At 40.9% G+C, this 24,382-nt stretch overlaps 1 protein-coding gene across 1 annotated transcript; it reads right to left on the bottom strand.

Moving 5' to 3' along the window:
- Nucleotides 1-1,214: 1,214 nt before the first annotated feature.
- Nucleotides 1,215-22,894, bottom strand: LOC131919324 (serine protease FAM111A-like). The gene is made up of 4 exons (XM_059273869.1): nucleotides 22,757-22,894; nucleotides 5,901-5,998; nucleotides 5,416-5,491; nucleotides 1,215-2,960 (listed from the first exon to the last, which is right to left on the bottom strand). Exons 1-4 carry the CDS (start codon nucleotides 22,892-22,894, stop codon nucleotides 1,242-1,244), a joined length of 2,031 nt encoding a protein of 676 aa, XP_059129852.1. The 3' UTR covers nucleotides 1,215-1,241.
- Between the last annotated feature and the right edge of the window lie 1,488 nt (nucleotides 22,895-24,382).

Below are 24,382 nucleotides of genomic sequence, written 5' to 3'. Positions count from 1 at the left end.
CAAAATCATCCAGGAACTCAAAGGCTCAAAAGACAGCATGAATGTGGGATATCCCAGGGGAATTTATTTTTTGTGTAACTACTCCAAATGTTTAAGGAATCTCACCCAATGTGTGTAGGGTATGTGTAGGGTGGGAGGAAGACCTGTCTCAACTTTGGAAAGGAAAGGCGTATGTCAGATTAAAGCAAAAGGAATTGCACAGGTGCATATTATTTAGCTGATAAAATGTTATTTCTCATCCAAGTACAGATGAACAATTTTGCTATATATGCTATTGCTCTGTATCTATCATCTGTGTATTTAGGCATATATCCATGTAGCTACAAACATCTATCTATTATATGTCTTTATAATATATACATATATGTGTATATATATATATATGAATTTATGGCTCTGGATTTATAACTATGCATTTGTTTATCTATATCAGCTAATTATCTATGGGTCTATATCTATGTATTTATCTATTCATATATTATTTATGTCTATGTATATATCATCATGTATATATGCATTATGTATATATCTACCTATATATGTATCTATCACCTATGTATCTATGTGATTATCTATGTAGCTACTATCTATGAATCTATACTTTATGTATGTATGTATGTATGTATTATCTATCTATCTATCTATCTATCTATCTATCTATCTATCATCTATCATCCATCTGTCTGTCTGTCTACATAATCTCTGTATTTATCTATCTATACTCTGATTAATCAATTAACTAAATGACTGAGATATGGTAAGATCCATATTTCCCACAGTTGGAATGGGGATTTATAGAGATGCACTGAGAAGAGGCAGAAATGGTCTATGTAGTTATGAATCAGATTTGGTAACATCCATGATAATTCTGTAATTTATTGTAGATATTGTTATTAATAACAAAAAATAAAAAGAAGACATGAAAGTGAGATAGAGATAAAGGTCCTAGAAAAGTTGAATGAAGGTGGCAGTAGATGGATATGATCAATATGTATAAATGTGTGAGACTTTCAAAGAATAAAAATGTTATTCTTTTTTGGGGGGGGGTTTCGAGACAAGGTTTCTCTGTGTAGCTTTGGAGCCTGTCCTGGAACTCGCTCTGTAGACCAGGCTGGCCTCGAACTCACAGAGATCCACCTGGCTCTGCCTCCTGAGTGCTGGGATTAAATGCGTGCGCCACCACTGCCTGGCTAAAAATGTTATTCTTTAAAAAGGAAAAAAGAGTGAACGCTCTCCAGTCCTCAAGGATCTTGACTTGGCATTTCTTCATCCTGCTTATTTACACATTCTGTATCATACCATGTTCTATGGTTTGTCTTAATATAAGTGAAGATAGGTTCCATAGCACAGCCAAACTCTATAATACTGGAAACACCACTTTCATACTCATAAATGATGCCAGCAGTGTGCATGGCTATGAGTGATCCTTTAGAATCGAATACAGGAGATCCCGAAGACCCACAATAAAAAATGTTGTCCCAGGTAAGCACACCAGGTTCATGGACAGTTTCTTGGAAACTTCTCTGGGTGTACATATAGACAGACTGTGGAGGGTTGCTGCCACCCACTGCTTCTCTTTCCTGAATGTGCTCATCTCGAGAAACCAGAACACAGCCATCACTAAGCTTCTCTTTTGTATCAGGATGACCAATCATATAAACCAATCCACTGGATGGTACAGGAGCTATTCCATTATACAGCCCTGCAGGGACTTGTTCATTTTCTTCCAGTTTCAGGACAGCGAAGTCAAGGATTTCATCATGTATCTCAAACCAAGATTCAATGGAAAAGCAGTTGTCTTCACTTGCATCAAATGTGACTTTTGCACATTGACTAATTTTTTCTGCCCACTTACTTTGCTCTGTGCCTTTACCCACAATGTCATTTATCACATGCATGCAAGTGAAAACATGCAATCCTGTAAAAACAAAGCAGGTGGCATACCCCTCATTTCCGTTGTTGTTCCAAACTATGAGCCCAACTGAGTCACTGAACTGTGAAAGAAGTTTGAGCACTCTAGTTGGGGTGGAGTTTTTTGTCAGTTTCCTGAAGTTTTCTCTGTGCATTTCAAATGAGGAAGTTTTCTTACTTTGTTTTTCACTTTCTTCCTTGATGTATGCTCTGAGTTTTTTACACTCTCTCTTCAAGGTGGGGTACTCGTTCACAATGTATTCTTTTAACTCATAGTAAGATGGCTTCTCTAAGTCAGTGAAGTCTGCTGCCTGAGGACAACTTTTTCTCTCAACCTCGACCTGAAAGAGCTTGCCCTCTAACTCATCAACTGGCTGGGTGTTTTCTATGATGGTGTCCAGGTCACTAATGAGCTTCCAATGGTCACTCTCCACAAAGGAGTGAAACCTGCCGTCCTTCCTCAGAGTGTCCTTGATGCTCTCTCCCTTGAAGCCATAGACACAGAGTTTGTTCCCCTCTTGGTGAAGGTCTCTGCACTTGAGAATCCTTTCGTTTCTCTTCCCAACTGCGTGAATGTAAAATTTGACGCAGTCTGCATACACCTGGTCCTGCGAACCAAACACTTGCTTACTTTCTCCCTGCTCCCTTTCGGTTTTAAAGAATGTAATGATCACGTGGCTGCCTTCTGGAAAACAGCAGAGAGGCATGCCAAGGTTTATGTACCCTTCGATTCCTTCTTTCCCACACACCAGCATTTCTTTGCCTTGTTGATTTTTCATCTCTTCTTTGACAGCATCGAGAGTGTTGAGTGCTGTGTATAAGCTATCTGTCTTCCTATGTGTGAGCAAGTATTTCATTTTTTCATTTTTCTTGTGATTTCCATCTAAGGTGATGCTGACTGTCTTATATGGGGAAGTAATCTGATCTTGCCGACATTTCTTAGTTGAATATGCCCATTGTTCCTGTGTGTTGGTTTGCTCACTTGCTCTTTTTCTAGATTCCACTTTACTTTGATCAATATTGAAATCACTCTGTTCTCCTTTGGGGACCTAAAAATAAATGGTAGATAATGTAATGTTTCCATTTTTGTGTGTATTCAAATTCACAGAATTCCTGTGGGAAACTCAGTACCAACCTCAAAAGACCAATGAGTAGAAATAATCAGAGTTTAACTTGGAATCCAAAATACAAGCTCAACTTCCTATCAAATCAGTCAGATAATCTCCTCACATTGCGTGTGGTACATTTCCCAACCAATAAGAGAGAAGACACAAGTTATTCAGATATTTTAAATATGTTAACTTCCTGATGGAGCATTTTAGGTCTTGCTTATTATTTAAACAATAGAATTTTCATCTTTGTCAAGCACAGTGGTATATTGCACTGGCAATTGTATTCATTTGTTTATTTGTTAATGTTTTTCTGTTATACAGCTTCATTATGTATGCAAGGCCTCCCTGGAACTCTTCAGTTAGTCCCTGTTGGCCTCAAACATATGATTGCCTTGCTTATGTCTTCCAGTGCTGGAATTTTAGAGATACCTCACCATGCCAGGCTTTATAATTTTTAGTTTAAAAACCTCAAAATCAGAAAGAGTTCAGTGCAATGATTTAGTATCAGGTATTCAGCACTAATACTAAAAAGATCATTAATTAATTATTTGCTCATAAAAATAGTTATTTTTGGTAATTGATACCTTGACTCACCCAGCATCTAACATGCAAGAACCCACCACAATCCACCATTACATCAATATCCAAATCCTATGTGGAATATTCTTTCACATTGTCTGAATAGATGATGCTGTGACTGGTTTTATAAAGAAGCTGAATGGCCAATAGCTAGACAAGTGGAATTTATAATTAATAATAAGTCTCTGTGTGGTTATTTAGGGAGCAGCTGGTGGGACAGAGGTGATCAGCTGTCTAGATGGAAAACACCTACAATAAGTGGGGAAGAAAAAGACCTCCCTGAACTTTTGATAAACATATTGACATGCTGAACATTTCCCTTTTGAGTTCCTTTCCTATTATCACATAATAACCAGCAAAGGAACTGATCATGTGAATGTTAATACTCAGTTTCCAATCATCTCCCACTAGCCTATGCATTCTTTTTTGTAAACTTTGTGCCCACATTTTCTATTTTTATAAGATGTTATTTCAAGGACTGGGGAAGTGTGGTGGCTGGGATTAAGGAGGACTGATTCAAACAATGTAAAGAGAAAGCATCTGCCTCCTGTGTTTGGAAGGTTCATTTTCCCTAAGTCATGCTATCATGAAAATGATGCCAACAGTCACCCTTCATATTCCAGCAATGCTACACACTGGTAGTAAGGATAGCAGTGACAAAGCATGGTAAAGATTAAACCTGTTATCATTTGAAATAACACTAATATTCTCAGATTTAGAGATTAAGAAGACTGTAAGATAACATAAATTTACTCTGGCCGTTCCTAGAAATTCCCTAAAGCATGTCTGCAGTCTAAGTGCTGTCACCAGCAATATTGTTGTCATGCTGTGTGGAGTGCTGTAAAGGATTTTCAACTTTTCAAAGACATTTGGGTCAATTTAGATACTTTTCCCTGTGAGTGTGTGGTGTTGTGGTTATTGCTGTTGTTTTTTGGAACATTATACAGCCCTGATTCAGCAGGAATGTGAAAATTTCCTTCCTGCTTACAGAGTGCTGGGGTTACAGGTCTTGCTTAGCCTGAAACTTTTAAGGGAAAGGGAAGTACTGTGTGTGGTTATCAGATTATTACTCTAAAATAGAGCAAGACAGAGACATATCCAGGCTTGACATGGATTTTCTAGCTATTTGGGTCTTCTAGCTTTATGGAACTTGGATAAGAAGAAATAAGGCAGAGGCTTTGAAGCAGCATCCTCAAATGCCTGTCAATACTCAACCTTTTTGGTATGTTCAAGTGAGCTTTATAAATACAGAAAAGGGTCATTTTTATAGCCAAGCCTGGAGAGGAGGAGGAGTTCTGATTTCACATCAGAAAATTTACCCGTCTTCAGTTTTCCCTCCATAAAAGAACAGCAAACACAGTCTTCCTAATTTGCCTAACAAGATCACAGTAAGAATCAATATACAAAAATATACAAAAAAATCGTCTACTCAAGTAGTATAAGGCTATAGGTTGTTCTGATTCAATAAATCATCTGTACTCAAAACATTTCCATGCTGTGAATTAGTATTGATTTCATTTTCCCAAAGTTTACCTTGCATTTGATATTTTTGTTATTATTATTGTTGTTGTTGTTGTTTTAGGCAAAATTACAATAGTTTCCCTGAAGTAAAAGACTACTTTAATGTGATTTAAACTTGAATTACAAATCCCTTCCCCAATTCAGTGCACTAAAATAGAAAGAATCGGGTAAATGGGGATGACTTCACAGTACACAAGGAAGCAGATTCCTGGCAGGAAGAACTATGCAATTTAGGACCAAGTATGGCCAAGTCTATTATGTGCATGTTTTGTAGCAGGATATATAGACATACCTGAGAAGAATGGTACATGGTTTTCACTGTTCTCCTTGTATCGCAAAGGTTGCTCTGTGACCTGCAGATGGTCCACCTGAAACACTAATTTCAAAATGATTCAATGTGTGGCAGAATCTGTAGATAGGAAATGATTAATTAGGGTCCCGTATCCCACGTTAGCTCTGGTCTTGCTTGCCCCAGTATGCTAAATTAGGAAGCAGCTAGCTAACTGACCAAGCATAACCACTCCAACAACAAAAAGAGAGTATTCTGTGTCAAGCACTACCCTAAAATTTTTAACAGAAATTACCTCTAATTGTTAGCCCCACAATTATCATGAAAAGCAGGCTTTCCTTAGATTTTGTTTGCAGGGAAAGAATACCATTGACAAGAGACATGACATGCCCAAGCCTAGAAACTGAAGTAAAGACCGAATTCAAACACAAAAAGAAAAACCCAACATAGCAGCTTGCAGTCAGGGAATTCAAAAGTTTTCTACCTACCTTGATGTCAAGCCCTGGTTTTCCTTTAAGATGAAGGTAGTAAAGCTATGATAAATTTGCAGAACAGTAAATAAGTAGGGGAAGAACTCGGCAGGACCCTGAAGACAAAAGAAAAAAGGAAAAAATATCAAAATAAGATCTGGGAAAAAATATCCAAAATGATAGTTTAAATCCCTGCTTCAGTATTTTTTTTTGTGTATGTGTGTGTGTGGGGGGGGGTTCTGTCCAAAGAGGTATTTTTCTCTGCATTTTTCTTTTATTCTCTCTCTAAAAGAGAACGTTTTGAATTAAACATTAAAACCTTCATTAGCACTAAATACCATCAGAAGGATCTATGTTTCTTTATTACCTCACCATCTGGACAATACCCAGCATAAGGCAGACCCTTCTGGTACATTCATAAAGAAAGATACATTCATGGAATGGGAGGAGGAGGGCCTGTGATGTGCTGGGCCATATTCCAAGGGCTTTTCCCCAAATAGGTCACACAGCTCTTGCAGTCTTGTGAGATGGGTAATAATAGTCCCACATTAGCCACAAAATAGAACATTTTTCTGATAGAAAAGACCGAGGACGGTATCATGAATTTCCAAATATGTATCACATGACTAGTAGTGTTCTCTCTTTTTGAACATCTATTTTGTCTTTCATTTAATAGGTAACAGAATCATCATGACATTTTAAACCCAAGTCGCTTTCTATCTCTAGAAATGAAGGACCTTATCTTCTACAGTCACAGTGCCAATTTATCTATGCCAATAAAAATAAACAGAGATATAGAAATCATCTTTAGTTAACCATTTTAAGGATTTGTTTATTTATTTTATGTGCATGTGTGTGCCTGGGTACGTATTGCACCATGTAAATGAAAGGCCCATGGAAACCAGAATAGGGTGTACAATTCCCTGGAACTCAAGATACAGGTGGTTGTGAGCCAGTATGTGGATGCTGGGAATGAATCTGTCCCCTGGGGAAGAACAGCGAGTACTCTTAACTACAGAGTAAACTTTAAAAACAAAAATAAAAAAGAAAAAAGAAAATAAAAAAACAAAACCGGATCTTGCCATGTAGCCCCATCTGACTTCAAACTTGTGATCACCATGTCTCATCTTCAGTGGTGGGACTATAAGTGCATACCACCCAATAAGACATAACTGTGCACTTTAACAGTTTTATCATAAAGTTATTAGTCTATTGAAAATAACAGAGCAATTGACTCAAGAATTGTCACCTCTGGGTTGTTTCTTCACATTGTTGTGTAACTGATGCACTAAGTCAAGCAGGAGCCATCCAGAGACTGTAACCATTATCTTAACCCCTCCATTGTGGAACCTGAGCCCTAGAGTTCTGTCAATAACTACTACTGATGAGCGATGATGAGAGAAATCTACGTAACCCATCTGGACCTAGTTTCTCATTGGTAAAAAGCAGGAGCAACTGTAAACCAGACAAAGACATCTTATGAAAACATGCACAGCAATGTCAGTGCCAACAAGTCTGCACTCGCCAGCTTCCTGACCATGAGCACAATGGCTATCTTCTGTGTCTTCCTCACCCTAAGATGAGTGGTACAGAATCAACATCGACTATTGTGAAGATTAAAAATATGTCATGTAGCTGGGCATGGTGGCACACACCTTTAATCCTAGCACTCAGGAGGCAGAGACAGGAGGGTCTCAGTGAGTTTGAGGCCAGTTTGGTTTGCAAATTGAATTCCAGGACTGCCAAAGCTGTTACACAGGCAAACCCTCTCCTCAAAGCAAAGCAAAGCAAAACAAAACAAAATAAATAAATAATAAATAAAATGTGGATGAAGGCTTCAGACAATGGCCATGTGTCTGTCACAGATTGCTCAGGTAACATTACTGCTAGTGCTGTAATCAACACCCTTAACCAAGGACATTCTTAGAACAGTGGAGATTCTGAGAAAATAAAAGTTGGAAAGTAAGTGAGAAACTGGACTGTGCTATAAGATTTCTGAGGGCACAAATTTATTCCTCAATCAGTCAGACAACTTGGGAATTACTGTTATCTGCTGATGACTCATCAGATGGACTCATTCAGAAAAAGAAAGTGAGCAGATATGACAGGGCAACACAGTGCAGATGTTCCTCCATCTTGTAGTCTTGCTGAGGCCATTTTAGGTTTAACTCAAATTGAGCTCTTAGCTGGAGAATCCCATGGAAAATTACACAACTATTCTAGGATCCAAGGCCAAGATGCCCCAGCTAACATAACTTGCGTTGAACTGCCTGCTTGTACAAACTTCCTCTTCCAGCTGCTGAACAAGATAGCAGGTTGTGGTTCTCCTCTTTAAAAGCCCCTTAGTCAGCCGGGCGGTGGTGGTGCACGCCTTTAATCCCAGCACTCGGGAGGCAGAGGCAGGCGGAACTTTATGAGTTCAAGGCCAGCCTGGTCTCCAGAGTGAGTTCCAGGAAAGGCGCAAAGCTACACAGAGAGACCCTGTCTCAAAAAATAAAACAAAACAAACAAACAAACAAAAATAAAAGCCCCTTAGTCTAAATGCTCCAGGCTACTACACTTGGGTCCCAAATACTTGAACGTAGTCTTAGCCAACTGTGATAAAGACTTTCAATTGGCTACACACTATGTCTGAGTAGTCCTCTCTGGTGGGCTCCCCTTAACACAGAGAGTAACCTGAAGTTTGCAGTTACCTTGAAAGTTTTTGAGCAAGAGCTAGGAAGTTAAGAAAATACTCCATATCCATTTCCCCACCCCTGTCCTTTTCAGAATTCAGACAGAACCATGTTATAGCAGAATATTCAATGCTTGCAGGTATCCTATGTTGTGATGGGAGAAGCTAAGATTCCACTCACCTTGATAAAGGACTTGCTGTCTCTTCTTTATTAAAGTAACCAAGTAACAGAGCCTTTTTAAAGTCCCTGCTCCAGCCCCCCTCCAACCCTCCCCTCTCCAGGCCCTCCCCAACCCCCTCAGCCCCCCCCCCAAGATCCCCAGTCACTTCCCCTGCAATTTCTTTTTGTCACTCTTCTGTCCTTTTCTTTTTCTGCCCCACCCTCCTTACTTCTAGTTCATTCTCCCTCCCCCTCCTTCCCCCACCATTTCCTGACCCTTAAAGATCTTTAAAGCTTCCTAGCAGCCTGATTTCTCTCTCTCTCAGTTTCGATTTCCCAGGCTAGACTTTTCAGAAGCAAGATGGACAGTTAATTGATGCCTTCTCCTAATCCACCACATTGTTCCCTCCAGGACACAGTGGGTAAAGAAGCAGTCATCAGAAACCTGTGCTTTCCTGGTCCTCCAAATGAATTACTCTTCTGGCTCAGTGCTTAAGAGCAGACAATCCCAGCCTTTGCAGCCTCAGGGGCTCAGTGCTGCCAAGCTCTTGCCCACCCCAGAGAGCCCCTATGAAGCCTGGGCACTCACCTATCTGCCTGATGTGTTGCTCACAGACAACACCTGCTAGTGTCCACTCCAGCTCCTGGCTCAGGCCAGCTCTTCTAGAAGGAAGACTCAATCACCAGTCTCCCAGAGACAGAGTCTGGCCAATAATAAAGCATCTAAGGAAGCCTTGAAAGCGGTATGGGAGGGTGTGTGAAAGAAACCTCACCCTTAGAAAATTACTGTCTCTGGCCAATGGGTTTGTTTTGTTTCATTACCGCTTTGATTTTCCTTTTCTCCATTTTTTTCCTGGTTTTTAGAAAGGAAGGTGACTATCTCACAAACTCCTGAGTTTCTTTATGACATCCAATTGGTTATTTTCTTTCTCTTCCAAACCTGCCAGGGTTTTCCTCTATTCACCTTCCCACTACCGCTCAGCATTTCCATTTCCCCCAGAATAACTGTAGAAGAGGGAGCCTGGCTATTTCCTGTGTTGCTAACAAAGGGCTGATTTTGTCTGTCAAACATAAAAGTATTTCAAAATGTAATCATATAAAAGAAGTCTTCTATAGCAGGGCATGGTGGTGCACCCAGCACTCAAGAGGCAGAGGCAGGAGGATCTCTATACATTCAGATTCAACCAGGTCAATATAGCAAGCTCCAGGACAGCCAGAGCTACCTACATAATAGAGAGAGCCTGTTTCAGAAACCAAAAACCAAACCAAGCCAAGCCAAAAAATCTTTAAAGGATACATTTACCCATTTTGCCAAATACAACTAAAGCAAACTGAAACTATTGCACCATCCTTCTTCTCGCCTCTGGGGGTAGAGACACCCACAGAGAAGATCTTAGAGTCCTGTACTGGTTCTAGCTGGATGTTGTTCAAATCTTAAATGGTCTTAGAATAAAAAACACAGAGCCAGATATTGGGGTGAAAGCTGAAAGATCAGAGAAGCAGAGCAAACAACAACCAACCTCACCTCGCCAACTCCTTGACTGAAAGCCTCTGAGTCCTCACCCAAAAGGGTCTCAGTTGAACTGCTTTAGTTTCTGTTTCCTCATGCCTTAAATACCTTTCTCAGACTCAGAGGCTTTCAGTCGAGGAGTTGGTGAGGTGAGATTGGCTGTGGCTTTCTCTGCTTCTCTGATCTTTCAGCTTTCACCCCAATATCTGGCTCTGGGTTTTTTATTATGAGACCATTTAAGATTCAAACAACATCTGGTACCCAATGTGGGGCATGAATTCATGAAAAAGTCACTTGCCTGTGGCCTTGCAGGCCCCAGCTCAGGCCTGGAGCTGGAGTCCCTAGCCCACTAGCTAAGTTTCTGTTGCAGCCTCTGCAGCAAACTTTACAGGTCCAGGCTCCAAACACCCCAGAATTAGCTTCTTTTGCATGTTCCCTGGTGCAAAAGCTGGCTTTTTGGCTTCTTTCCTCTCCTGGTGGGTTCTGGCTTTCTTTGAGCCCTCTCTAGGGGCTACTGCCACACCATCATCTGAATTGTCATTGTCAGCAGATTTGATAAGTCAATTAAGATTTCTTAAAGGAAGGAATTAGTTAAAAGAAAGTTTTTTTCCACATTAAAAAATGAGGAATGTTTTTACAACAGAGAGTGTTTGGTCTCTGTTTGATAATTGGATTGACATTCTGAAAATGGAACAATTAAATCAGAGGATAATTAATGTTGATGGGATTTATGTAATGTCAATTATAAATATTATTTGTTTGATCATTTTTGTTTTATCATTAAAAAAGTTGGTTAATATGAGTGCCAAGACAAAAGTTTTAGAAAAACTTATTAAAACAGATCATAGAGATATTCAGACCCAGACAGAAGAATTTAAAGAATTTAAAGGTGAACCAATCTCAGTATTACATTATAAGGATACAGAGAAACACCCTAAGGCTTTCAAACAGCCAGCCTTAATCTATCCGGTAACCTTACAGGAACTGCCAAGTGCCTAAGACTGTGTAAGAGCTGACCGAACTCCTGTGCAGATGTTAGACTTGAGGAGATTCAAAGAAGCTATAGTGTCATATGATATGCATTCCCCATTTGTGAAACTGATGCTAAACTCATGGTCAACTTATAATTATCCCTCAAGACTGGAGAGATTTGGTTAAAGAGGTTTTAGAAGCTGGTCCCCGATTACAATGGAGGACCTGGTGGAAGGATGAGGCTAAGACCATTGAACAATGAAGCAGGGATAGAGGTATGGAAATCTCCCAAGATCAACTTCTTGGAGATTATGCTAATGTAGAAAGGCAATCTGTATATGATGACCACACCCTGGCTTTATGCTGAATAGTGACCTTGAATGTGTGGGACAGAATTGAAGAAGTAGGAAAGAAAATTGAGTCATTTACAAAAAGTTATACAGGGCCCAAAAGAAACCTTCACTGATTTCTTACATAGGCTGTCTTCAGCAGTAAATAGAATGACACCAAAATCAGAAGCTAGACAGATAATAATTGAATCTCTGGCTTTTGAAAATGCTAATGAACAATGCAAAAGGATAATTAGGCTGTTAAAGGCAAGATCAGCACCCTTGGAGGAATGGATCCGAGATAAAATGAATACTGAATCTCATGATCATGACAGTGCTTGGATAGGAGAGGTGATTTCCAGATGTTTGAAGAAAAATAGTAATGTCAGATGTTTCAAATATGGTAAACAACGTCATCTAAAAAGGGACTGTAAACAGGGCATTCCTAGAAACAATGGTTTTTCAAGGAACAATGGCAACAGAATGCTCATCTCTTCTGGATTATGCAGAAGGTGTGGTAAAGGCAAACATTAGACTAATGAATGTAGATCAACAAGTGACAGACAAGGTAATCCTTTGCCTTTGCCATCATGAAACTCTCTGAGAGGCCTCTTGCAGGCCCACGTGTCAAATTAGGTTCAGTCCTTTCCTGTCATCATGGAAGAAACTCCCTCTTTGGAAACTCCTCAAAGTTAGGGTTGGGGAAGTGTTTTCTTTTTGTCTTTCAGAAGAATGAAAGCATCGAGCTAAGAAATCTGAAAAACACTGGACAAATGATACATCTGAAGAAAAAGGACAAATCATCCAGAAAAAATGTTACATGAAAAAGATTTTCTGCAGTGAACCATGACCACGACTAACAGTGACATTTTAAGTTTCCAAAAAGGTCATGTGACCCCACAATGATGATTCCCACCAGGATAATACCACTAAGATGACAAACATCACCCAAAGATTGGTTTTGCACTACAAACTGCTCATGACAATTTCTAGATAGCTAGCTGAGATGATCCAACCTCACAGACTACTTGAACAAGGACTTGAGACAAACCCTGAACTTTCCCATTGTGTAGAAACTGGACAAATGATAAAGCTAACTGGGTAAATGATAAAGCTAACTGGATAAATGATAAAACTCTCCCAGAACTTGATAATTAATCTAAAATTTTTCTTTTCAAGATTCCCTAAAGATTCCTTTGTCCCTAGACAGCAGGAAGTAATTTTAAGAACACGACACCCACATTCCCAAGAGATGGGATAGGTAGTTTTTGGTCATTCAATGGGTTATGGATAATTGTCATTGTTTAGGTGATTGGTTACAAGTTGTTATTGTTAATGGTCAGGAAAAAGGCTAAACAAAGGAGATTAGATTCAGGATTCTTGTTTGAGAAAAAAAATAAAAAGAAAAAAGAGGATATAGATAAGAGATCATTGAATCTACTCTGAAAAAAAGAGATATATAAAAATGGTAGGATAAAAGAGTAGATTATTGAATCTACTGTGAAAAAAAAAGGAAAATATATATATTATAAGATAAAAGGTAGATTATTGAATCTACTCTGTAAAGAAAAAAGGGAGAATATGGATATGATAAGATAAAATGGTAGATTATTGAATTTACTTTTATAAAGCAACTACTAGTTTTTAATATTTTACATTGGATTGGATTTTTATATATTGCATATAAATTTTGTATATTGATGCAAATTTGACATTGGTTTTGTTAGAAAATACTGTACATATATTTCTAATATTGTTCAAGGTATTGTACCTATACAACTCATTTAACAATGTAATACAAATTGCTAGTCCTTGAAAGTTATTATTACCAACTAATTAGGACATAAGAAATGGAAGTTAATAGTCATTACAATCAAACTTGTAGTCATATTAGGTATGTTTTCAAGGTCAAACAAATATATTTTAGATAGACAGGTCATCTTCAAACACTTCAGAGATCTACAGAATATGGCATTTAAGATATTTTAGTAACATAGATTCTTATTTTTTTATGACTATGTGACATGTCTGCTCCTGGCAGCACCAATCTACTTCAGAGAAGATGATGGGCATTAAAGAAACTCCATATGGAGTTTTACTTTCTTTGTGGCAAGTTAGCCACTGGGCAAGAAAATGCCCTTGCCTTGACTGCTGACAGTATGCTGTCCAAAATGGACAAGCAGGACACCAAAGAAAGGACTGCTGAATCTTGCCAAGACAAGGGAGGGAGGCCCTTTAGAAAATCTTGCTTCACAGATGAATCTGTCAGATATGCTAGACCTGGAGGCTGAAGATGGATGCCCCAATGTTGCAAAGGGATCTTGGGTGACTGTCCAGGAAGCCAACTGTTTCTTTCATTTCTCACATTTTTTGGAAGTCACTTGTTTGCATTTCGTTCTTACTCAATTAATATTATTTCCTTCTCAGTTCTCTGAGGAAGTTGAAGATTAGATGGTTATAGTTTTTCCTGTACTCACTGAAGAGATGTAAAGTGTATAAGATTAAAAGACATCAAAAGATATTTTTGGTTGGCAATACAAATTAGGATAGAACATGAATAGTTACAACACTTTGAACTCACCAAAATAGGATAAATAATGGAGTATTTTCTTTGAATCTGTCAAATGTTAATGGACTGGATATTGTTATTCTTGATTGTATATAGTTGTACATACTTACTGTACTTATTGTATATAGTTTTTCTTATATTAATTATAACCTTCTTTTATTATTGTAGACAAAAAAGGGGAAATGTGATGATATATTGTGTACCCTAATAAAGCTTGCCTGAGGATCAGAGGACAGAGCCAGCCATTAGATTAGACATAGAAGCTAGACAGTGGTGACACACACCCTTAATCCTATCACTTGGGATGCAGAGATCCATCTGGATCTCTGTGAGTTCAAAGCCACACTGGAAACAGACCCAGGCAGTGGTGGCACACACCTTTAGTCCCAGTACTGGGAAGCACACACGCCTTTAATCCCAGGAAGTGAAGGCAGGGTGGAGAAAAGTATATAAGGCATGAGGAAACAGGAACTAAAGCAGTTCAGTGGAGACCCTTTCTGGTGAAGACTCAGAGGATTTCAGTCAGAGGATTTAGGGAGTTGGTGAGGTAATAGGTGGTGGTGGCTGTGGCTGCTTCTCTGATCTTTCAGCTTTTACCCCAATATCTGGTACCAGGTTTTTTTTTTTTTTTATTATAAGACCATCTCAAATTCGAACAACAGCTGGAGGCTGATAACATCAAATGGGGGTTTCCAGAAATCTGTTGCTAAATAAAGCTCAGCTTATTGCTCTTTGGGTAGTGAGAACAATCACTTCACAGAATCGTTATAGTCCTGAGGGAGAAAGGTAAAGCTGAGCTGAGACAAAGCACTCTGGGATGCTGAAGTCTGGTTTACTGTGGGAGATTGGTTAGGACCTGGTAGTAGAGTAGATTTGTAGATACAAGAAATCTGACCCTTTGAGACACAGAGTGAAGTAATCTTGGTTTGTAAGCTGTTTCTTATGTTTTCTATTGAAGGATAGTTGGATCTTTGAGGAGCCTACTGGGTAAAAAAGATGTTTACAACTTTTTAGTCCCAGGTAGAACATGCCTAGGATAATACATTTGTGTTGTTGGAAACAGTGGAAAAACAGTCATATTAATGAAGTAGTCACCTAGGGGAGTGTAGATGTTTCCCACTCCTCAAAACACCACACATGCCTGAGAAAGAGATAAATATTTGCCACTTATTCTGTGACACTCAAGAAAACACTGTGGGGCTGGAGAGATACCTCAGGAGTTCCGCAGGCCACCAGCTGCTCTCCCAGAGGGCAGGGATTCAATTTCTAGCACCTGCATGGTGGTTCACAACAATCTGTAACTCCAATTCATGCAGATCCAGTGTCCTCCTCTGACCTCACCAGACCCTGTATACTTGTAGTGCACAAACATAAAGCAATGACTTACACATAAAAAAAAATCAAATCTCAAGAATCACATTTAAAAAAATTGCAATATTTGCTGTACACAATGTTCTGATGGAGATCTCACTAAGCATTTTCATGAAGTGGCCAGAAGGTTTTACAGAAACCCATTTTCAAAAATCTGGAGCGGGTCTCCCTTGAGCAGTGCTGAAGAAATCCTTACAGTGGCTCACTTTGGCTCTTCTCTTCTGAGCACTGCCAACAACACACAAGTGAGGCTGCACGCCCCACTCAGGAACCACAGCACAGGGATGCACAGGTCTGTCCCACCTGGTCTCTAGCAGCCTGAGGCTTTTCTTCAACCTTCTATTGCTAATAAGCGTCCCAAGCTCCAGGCCTGCCCCAGAACCAAAGCGTAGCTCAGAGTACCTCTTCCAAACCACGCTGTCGCTTCCCCTTGCCACACTGCAGGACCTACCTTGTTCCCCAGCTGCAGGAATCCAGCTGCTTAAGAAAACAGAAACACTAATGAACTGCACATCTGGCCAAAGACAGATAGATCTCTGGATTGGCCTTTTTCGGTGGCTAGCAAACTCCTAAGCAGAAGCCTATTGAGTTTGGATGTTCCTTGGAGTCTGGGGAGAGCCTGCACCACCTGGCATGGGCCAGTGAGGGCTCAGCTCCTGCCTTTATCCCCCGCACAGTCACACACAATTTGACATTAATTGTGCATCACTTAAAATTGTTAAAACAGATTTAAATTATGATCGCTTCATGAAACTAAGGCATTAATTATTATATGAATCCTGAACAATTCTCTATCTAATATCGAAATATAGATTGACATGGGAAATCAACTTAGCCCTATAATTTCCAAAGATCTGCATTTCAGACTGCACTTAACCGTGAGCCAGATATAAGAAGACAAATACACAGTGGAACCTGTCTACATATGTTGTCCTTTTCTCCTTGAGGTCATCACGGAGTCCCGTATTCAGTGGAAGGAAATACATTTTTCAAATTATTTTCTATAGCACAAAACTTTGCATGTCCTTCTTGACAGTCTTATACTAACCAGGCTACATGAAGAGCACCTCTGCACATTGAGATCAAGTTTACCAAGCCTCAGCCATGCTCACACTTAATCCTTTTTTAAATGTAAATAGCAATTTCTCCCAGACCCTCTCCATCTCCCCTCCCATCCAAATCCACACCCTTTCTTTCTGTCTTATTAGAAAACGAACAGGCATCTAAAAATTGTAATAAAGTAAAATAAAATAAGATAATATAAAAACAAACAAACCAACTCAGTGTCACTTTTGGAGGTTCTTTGTCTCGCTTATAATGCTTTGTCAGGGCATTTTTAAAAAAATCTTACAGGTATTTTGCATATATTTTATGATTTCTGGTTTTGGATTTCTGTGGGTGTAACATGTGTTTCTGCATCTGTTATGTCTCCCCATTTTTCTTTGGCTCTTTTTCTTCTGTTTATTTGTTTCTATGCTCTGCCTCTTTAGCACAGCATTTGTCTCCCAGAGCAGGGCAGAACCTCAAAACCAGAATGCCCACTGAGTGAACCATGGCCTCTACCTTGCGGGATTCCCCTTTTCTGGAGTACTAGATCAGGCAGTCCTCAGTGGGGATGGGTTGTGGGGAGATGCATGTTTGTATGACTGGGCTTGAGATACTGGGAACCCAACAGGAGGTGCAGGATGCACAGGACCTAGGACTCTAGTGGTGGGAATGGGCTGCCAAAGTTCTAGCCAGGAGCACAGAACAGTTAGCTTCAAGATTGAGGGAAGAGCTTGGTCCCAGAGTTCCCAGACTTCAAGCATGTGGAGGGTTGCCAGCTCCTGTAGTGGCAGCTGCTGCAGCAGGCAGGAACCACTGTGACTTGGGATGGAGGGAAAAGGAGGAGGCTGGGGGTCTAAGGTGCTTCCTACAGGGGATCCCCTGCAGGAGGCAGGCTTCAGGACTCTGTCAATCAGAAGCTTCAGGTGCCCTTGATTTTCTGAATGTGTACCAGTGAGGGCAGTTGTTTCAACCCTGAGGAAGAAGAGGATATTTGGTGCCATTCATTAGTGTGAATAGTTGCTGAAAATGTAAAACAAAGAAACAGAAAACACACCAGTGTATAGAAAGGAACAGTGTGAAAAACATGAATTATCAAAACATGCATATTTATTAGATGCAGAAATAACATTCTGGAACTGAGTTAAACAAAACAAAATATTATAAACTAGTAACCAGAAAGAGGAGGCAGGGAGGAAGAAGCACACCGTTTTCACACGTTATCTTATCCTTCTGGTGGAGGCAAGCTAGAAGTTTTCAGACATCTTCAACCATGCTGAGGACTGTGTTGTAGCCTGACCCAAGAAACCTAGCATCTCAGATAAGCTAGAATGTCTGTGACACAGAAGCTTGTGTGTTTGTGTGAGGGAAATGACCTCTCTTGTTTAAGCTGTCAGTTCTCAGGCGTTGCACCTATGTTGTGATTGGTATAAAGATCTGGAACATCCAAACAAGATCTGAGTCAGATGACAGTTCTTGCACAGTTGAAAAATGTTTGATGATTCAGACAGCTTAACTAGTGTCCAACTGTCCAGGAGAAAGTTCAGTTCAACCCAGATAAAAACAACGTATTGTAAGGGATCAAGAACAGGCAAGGTTTAGGATGCTAAGAGCAGGCAGGGATCACGAGGCAACAATGGGATTACGATGGGTTCAAGAACACATTCTGAAGACTGGAAGCTGCATTAGGAAATAGTTGCCACTACAGTAGCTCTTTACAGCATCAAAACAAATGCCAGACACTGAAACCCTGCCTGAGTCCCTGCTGCTGCTACAGCTCAGGACACCTACAAAGCTGATAGCTCACACCAACACCAAGGGAATCAACATTGTGGGTCCTACACGTTTCTGTAATTTGGGCTGTTTGGAGAAAGAGCAGAAGAAAGCTGACCTGTATTTCATTTACACACACACACAGACACACACACACACACACACACACACACACACACACACACACACCCCTATTTGTATGGATGAATATTTAATAATAATAATGAAAGAATAATAATTAAGGAGGATCACAAATTTGAGAGAGAGTATTGGGGAACACAACAAGAGTTGAGGGAGAAAGAAGGAGGCATGAAAAATACGTAAATAAAGTTCTTGTATATACAATTGTCAAAATATAAAATATTAAAAATTTTAAAAAAGAACAAGGGAAGGAGGAATGTTTAATAAAATACCAAAAACTGAATGAAAATTGAAAACATCTAATTCCAGTGTTTGAAGGGCTCATTTCTCTATGTAGTATTCATGCTGGCAAAGATGCCAAGAGGTATGCTAGCAATGCCACTCTCTAGAAATAATAACAATAATCATGGAGCATGGTGAAGACTGAGCCTGTTGGCATTGTATGACACTGCAAAACAATGATTGACATGTGATATGTTAAAGCTCTTTTTGAAAAAAATCCACTGACATCTAGGTTTAGAAAGAATATAATATAATTTAAATTTACTTGTCCATGCATAGAAACTCTCAAAGTGCATCTCTTTGGAGAAAATGCTGTCACAAACATCCTTGCCACATCCTACTGGAGTACTGTAATCAAATTCCAGCTTTGTAAATAATTCTTGGGCAGTGTTCTAATTTGATATCTGTTGTGATAAATACCACCACCAAAAGCTACTTGGGGGAGGAAAGGGTTTATTTCATTTTATAGCTGACAGTCCATCATGAATGAAGTCAGGACAGGAGCTCAAGGCAGGAATCTGGAGTAGAGACCATGGAGGAAGACTCCCTAGGCTTATGATCAGCTAGCTTTCATAAATACCCCAGGACATTCTGCCCAGGAATAGCACTGCCCTCGGTGGGGTGGGCTGGGTCCTCCTACATCAATCAACAATGAAGACAATTCCTCACAGATTCGCCCTCAGGCCTGTCTGATCTGGGCAATTCCCCAGCTGAGACTCAGGTACCTTTGGACTATGTCGGGTTGGCAGTTGAAGCTCAGTAGACAGGCAAAAACACATAAGCTTTCAGTTCTTTTGTTTGGTTTGTGCTTTGAAATACTTTATAGCCCAGGCAGGCCTTGGGAAACAGGCAGTTTTCCCACCTCTGCCTCTGGAGGGCTAGCATTATGGCATGTGACACTTCTGAGTGGAAGGGAAGGAGTACATGTGGTTATTCGGCTGCTTTGTCATGGAATAGGACACAAACTGATTGAGGCTTGTCATGGATTTTCTAGCAATTTGGATCTTCTAGTTTCCTAGAACCCGGAGAAGAGGAAAGTAAGGTAAATGTTTTGAACTGTATGTCAAATATCTGCCACTTCTCAGTTTTCTTGATCAACTCATTGAGCATTTTAGACTCAGGAAAGGACAGAGTAGTTTGACATGAAACCAGAGCCTGGAGGGTAGAAACAGTTCTCACTGTATGTCAGCAAACTCAGGAGTCTTCACTCCTGTCTCAAGCAACATGCTTCTCTCCTTTCTCTCCAAAATTAAATTGGAGGCAAAATCCTTCTCACCTGTTTAACAAGTTTATGCTAAGAATAAATATCTACAACATCATTTTTATAAACTGTAAAGCACTATACAAGTGTAGGTTTTTGTGGTTCAGCAGACCAAGCCATACTTGGAATGATGCTCCCATGACATGGAACAGTATTGATTTTGTTCAGTCTACTGATTACCATATCACATGTAAATTTTTGTTCTTGCTACAAATTATGTCATCGGAAATTCATTACAGTTCCTCCAAAGAAAGAATAAAATGGTCAAGAAAGTATATGTGACAGATGGTCTCTTGGCAAGAAGAATGTGTGGCCTAGGGCAAAAGAAGGCTAAGTTACTTATGAAGACGTTTCACAATGAGCATTTGTAGACTGTAATGATTGATATGACTGTGATTCTGCAGGATCCTGAGCTACTAAAGATCGTGAATGGAAGTTCACAGAAAGCATCTGGGCCTCCCATTGAACCTTCTGCTGATGCTGAGTAACTGATTAGAACTTCAGTGGCTATGGAGAGGCAGAGTTCCAGGTCCAGACTCCAACCTTAATTACCTTGTGCTATTTAGAGCCCCCTTAATGGCCATTTCTTGCCCATCTCATGGTCTGCCCTAACATCGTGTTACTAACAGCTACAACACTTGGGGATGTATTAACAAAACCCTAGTTATTACCACCTGAAAGGCTAGGAGCGTCCAGATAGCATGTGAGGCCTACAGCTGAGGTTTTCTTGCTTTACTGTAACCCATCTACTTAAATTTACCCCAATGCATTTGAGAAGTACCTTGATTTCTGACTTTCTCTGTTCTGTTACTGTCAGCACTTCATTAAACTATTACTCCATTAGAACATGGAATTTGAGGTAACCTAAAGCTGTGTTCCTAGAACACAGTTATTCATATTTGGCTTCAGAATAAATGATAATTTATCCCCTCGGAGGTGAGATTGGTGGTTTTGAACCCACACTAACTTCAGAGGACAATTGTGAATAATTTCCTTGATGAATTGAGGTGAGACAATCTGCCCTAAATGTGGATGCACCATCCCATGGGCTGGGGTCTTGACCTAGCTGAGCATCAGTAACCAGTTGTTTCTTGGCTGCAGATGCAATGTGACCAGCTGCCTCACACTGGCTCATGATGGCACGCAGTCTCCACCATGAGGGACTGTGGCCTCCAACTGTAAGTCAAATGAACCCGTTCTCCCTTAGGCTGCTTTAGTCAGGTGTTTGTCACAGCGCCAAGGCGAGTCACAAACACGTAGACATACCTGAGGAAAATAGCAGCTGATTTTTCACATTGTTCTTCCTACTAAATGGGATCTTTTCTGATCTGCATTTCTTCCAGCTCATGGTGACTTCGAGATGAAACAGATGGCCTAGCTGAAACACAAACTTCAAAATGGTTCAAGCTTTGACAGTGTCTTCACAGGGGTCACAGACTGTAGAGAGGAGAAGACGAATAGGGTCCCGTAAGTCCCCTTCCTCTTTCAGCTCCAGCCTTGCTCGTGCTGGGATGTTCTGAGTAAGCAGACGGTTTTTACACCAAACATAACGGCCTCAACAATAAAAGCAGAGCATTTTGAGGCAGACACTCATAAATAAAACTTACAGAAATTATCTCTAACCCCATGGATGCTGTGAAAAACAAGTTCTATCCAGATATTGCTTCTAGGGAAAGGACATCTTGGACAGACCTGGGATGTGATGTGCTCAAGCCCAGAGTTTGAAGGAGAGATAGAATTCAAATGTAGTTGTCAATATCTCACAGAAGGATTTGCATTTGGGGATTCAAAACTGTGTCTTTCTTACATTGGTGTTAAAAACGTGTCTTCCTTTAAGATGGAGGTGGTAAGGAGTGGTGAATTTACATGCAAATTTGTGGGAATATAACTGAGTAGTAGTTTGAAAACAAAAGGAATTTGTGAAGAGAGATCCAAAAGCAGTATGGGAAGTTTATCCACAACGAGACATCTCTGTACCGTTTCCTTTCGGACACCCCTACCCTGCCTCCATTCTTGCCTAACATGAGCTGACATAGGCATATTCTAACCGGCCAGCTGCCTGTGCCTCAAGGGGATTGCTGGTGCTTCCTTCCATAAGAGCTCCCCTGATTCAGGGGCTGGATTGAAGCTCAACAGGTGCTAGCTATGAGTGAGGCAAGAGGCAGGGCCATGAGCTGCAGGCTGTGGGGGTGAGTGTACAGGGTAGGGACTGGCTCAGAAGCACTGCCACCTCTGGGGCAGGAAGAGGACAGAGTTCGAGGCCCTGCAGGTCTGAGCTAGATATGCCCCATGTCTGAAGGACACACAGGGCACAGACATATTTTCAGTGGATTCTTTCTCGTTCCACTGTGTGCTGCAGGGAGCCAGGTGGTGGGCCAAGGCAAGGTTTAGACCACCTGGGATCCTTGACTCTTGGAAAACCTAACTGAGTAAAAGCGAAAGTTAAGAGAAAAGTTTCTGTGTGACTGCCACACTGGCCTTAAGAAAACAAAGGAAGTTGTGAGCTGGGAGGGAAAACAAGGAGGTCCTGGGATGGAGGGAGCAAAAACAGTAAGGGAGAAAGAGGAAGAAGTTAGTGGGGGAGGGAAAAACAGGTAGGGGTAGGGGAGAGACAGAAAGTGACCAGGGAGGGGATAAAACGTATTACAGAGAAACTGTCAGTGGGGTGGATATGAGACCTTGAATAGGATGTGTTGCAGTATTGCCTCACAGTAGGAAGGAAAGCAAGTCTTCAGGTGTGGGATCTTGACTTCTCCAAGTACAGCATGGGTTAGTCTAGGGTAGCTACAGGCATGTCTTGGGAGTACTGGTTCATGGACTGCAGGTCGATTATGTAGGGCACCAGCCAGCTGTCCACCTGACCGTCTGACCCAGTATCATGCTGGATGTGGTGGCTCACGGCAAGCGGCCCTGCTTGTTCAGTCATTCTCACACCACCATGGCCAAGGCCAGGAGCAAGGCAAGCCCAGGGTTGTGGCACTGTGCTGCCGGCCTCCCGGGCTGGCCTCCTGTGCTTCCTCCAGCCCTGCTGCCTCTGTGTCTGGACAGCACCCAGCCCGCATCCCCCTGCACTCCTCACCCCACCCCTACCCCTGCCAGGGCCAGCCTCAGCTACAGCCCATAGGACATGGACCCCAAAGGAGGAGCTGGCACTCTGGAGGAGGGCTCCTGTCACAGCTCTTGCAGAGAGCACTACACACTTGCTCAAAGGGAATCCTGAGGTCCCAGCTGGAGAAAAGCAAGAGACACCAGGTTCTGCAGCATTGACACCTCAGGACTTTGACAATCAGAAAGAAGCTGCTGGTGCCCACAGAGGAAATGCCCTTGTCAAGAGTTGTTTTTCAAAACACTCTTCAGTGTTGGCAGACTTTTCAACCCCCATGAAGAGGAGTTGTACACTCCGGAAACATGTGTCTCAAGCAGGCTGCTTACCACTTGCTTCCTGTTAGTCTGAGTGGAAACACGAAAAGTTAAAATATTATGTTGGTGTATTTCAGGGCACTCAGTGAGAAATGCACAAAACGTCTCTTTAGAATACATGCTTATTACATGCTGAAATGCTAACATTTTGGAACTGAATTATTAAAACACACTATTAAAAGTTAATAGCAACAAGAAAAGGGAAGGTTAGGGAGATGGTGAACTCTACTGATGCACATTTTCCTCTTACCCTGAGAGGAGAACAGCTGTGCTGACCGGAAGTGGAACAAACATCTTATCCTGTGTCTGAAGACTGGCATAGCCTGATTGAAAAAACCCAATACCTTGTGTAGGGTAGAGTTTCTATGGCAAAGAAGATTGTAAGTCTGTATAAAAGAAATGGCTTCCTTCCATTTTCAAAATGTGCGCAAGAGTGTGTGCGCAGGCGCGCGCACACACACACACACATCACACACATAATATATTACATTATATGTCTTACTCACCACACATGCATAATACATATAAATACATACATACATTAGACATTTAGAAAGTTAATGACGAAACAAGGTAAATCAAAGTTTACCCCAGATGAAAGAGGTTCAGGAGAAGGAACCACGTGCTGAAAATCCCTAGGATGGTTAAAGCAGAGGGTCCAGGAGACTAGTGAGGTCAAGAAGTCACACTGTCAGGTGCAATTCAAGAACCACCACCACAACAGGCTCCTTGCAGGATCAGAGCCGATGCCAGGCACTGCAGCCTGACTGAGCTACTACTGCGGGTCTGGCTATGCATGGAGCTGGTGGCTGCACACACACACACTGGAGATAACCAACTGTTGAAAGCAAGAGGGCAGGTACATGTGGTTGGTATGACAAAAGCTTTATTTGATTATGCGGAGGGTCATCACACAAGGTTTACACTCTAATTTCCTAACTGTAGACCTAAGGCGATCTCCTCAAGGCTGCTCACCCATAAAATATATCTTAGC

Source organism: Peromyscus eremicus, chromosome 1, assembly GCF_949786415.1.
Source record: "Peromyscus eremicus chromosome 1, PerEre_H2_v1, whole genome shotgun sequence".
Classification (NCBI taxonomy): Eukaryota; Metazoa; Chordata; class Mammalia; order Rodentia; family Cricetidae; genus Peromyscus; species Peromyscus eremicus.
The sequence above is the reverse complement of the archived record's forward strand: the minus strand, read 5'-3'. Positions and strand labels throughout refer to the sequence as shown.

What these genes read in the sequence shown, in the direction of transcription:
- LOC131919324 (XM_059273869.1), bottom strand. Translation starts at nt 22,894, where the DNA reads ATGACTGAACAAGCAGGGCCGCTTGCCGTGAGCCACCACATCCAGCAT. An exon ending in AACCAGGGCTTGACATCAAG is followed by an intron (nt 5,492 to 5,900) that starts GTAGGTAGAAAA and finishes TTAGTGTTTCAG; the next exon opens with GTGGACCATCTGCAGGTCAC. An exon ending in CCATGTACCATTCTTCTCAG is followed by an intron (nt 2,961 to 5,415) that starts GTATGTCTATAT and finishes ATTTATTTTTAG; the next exon opens with GTCCCCAAAGGAGAACAGAG.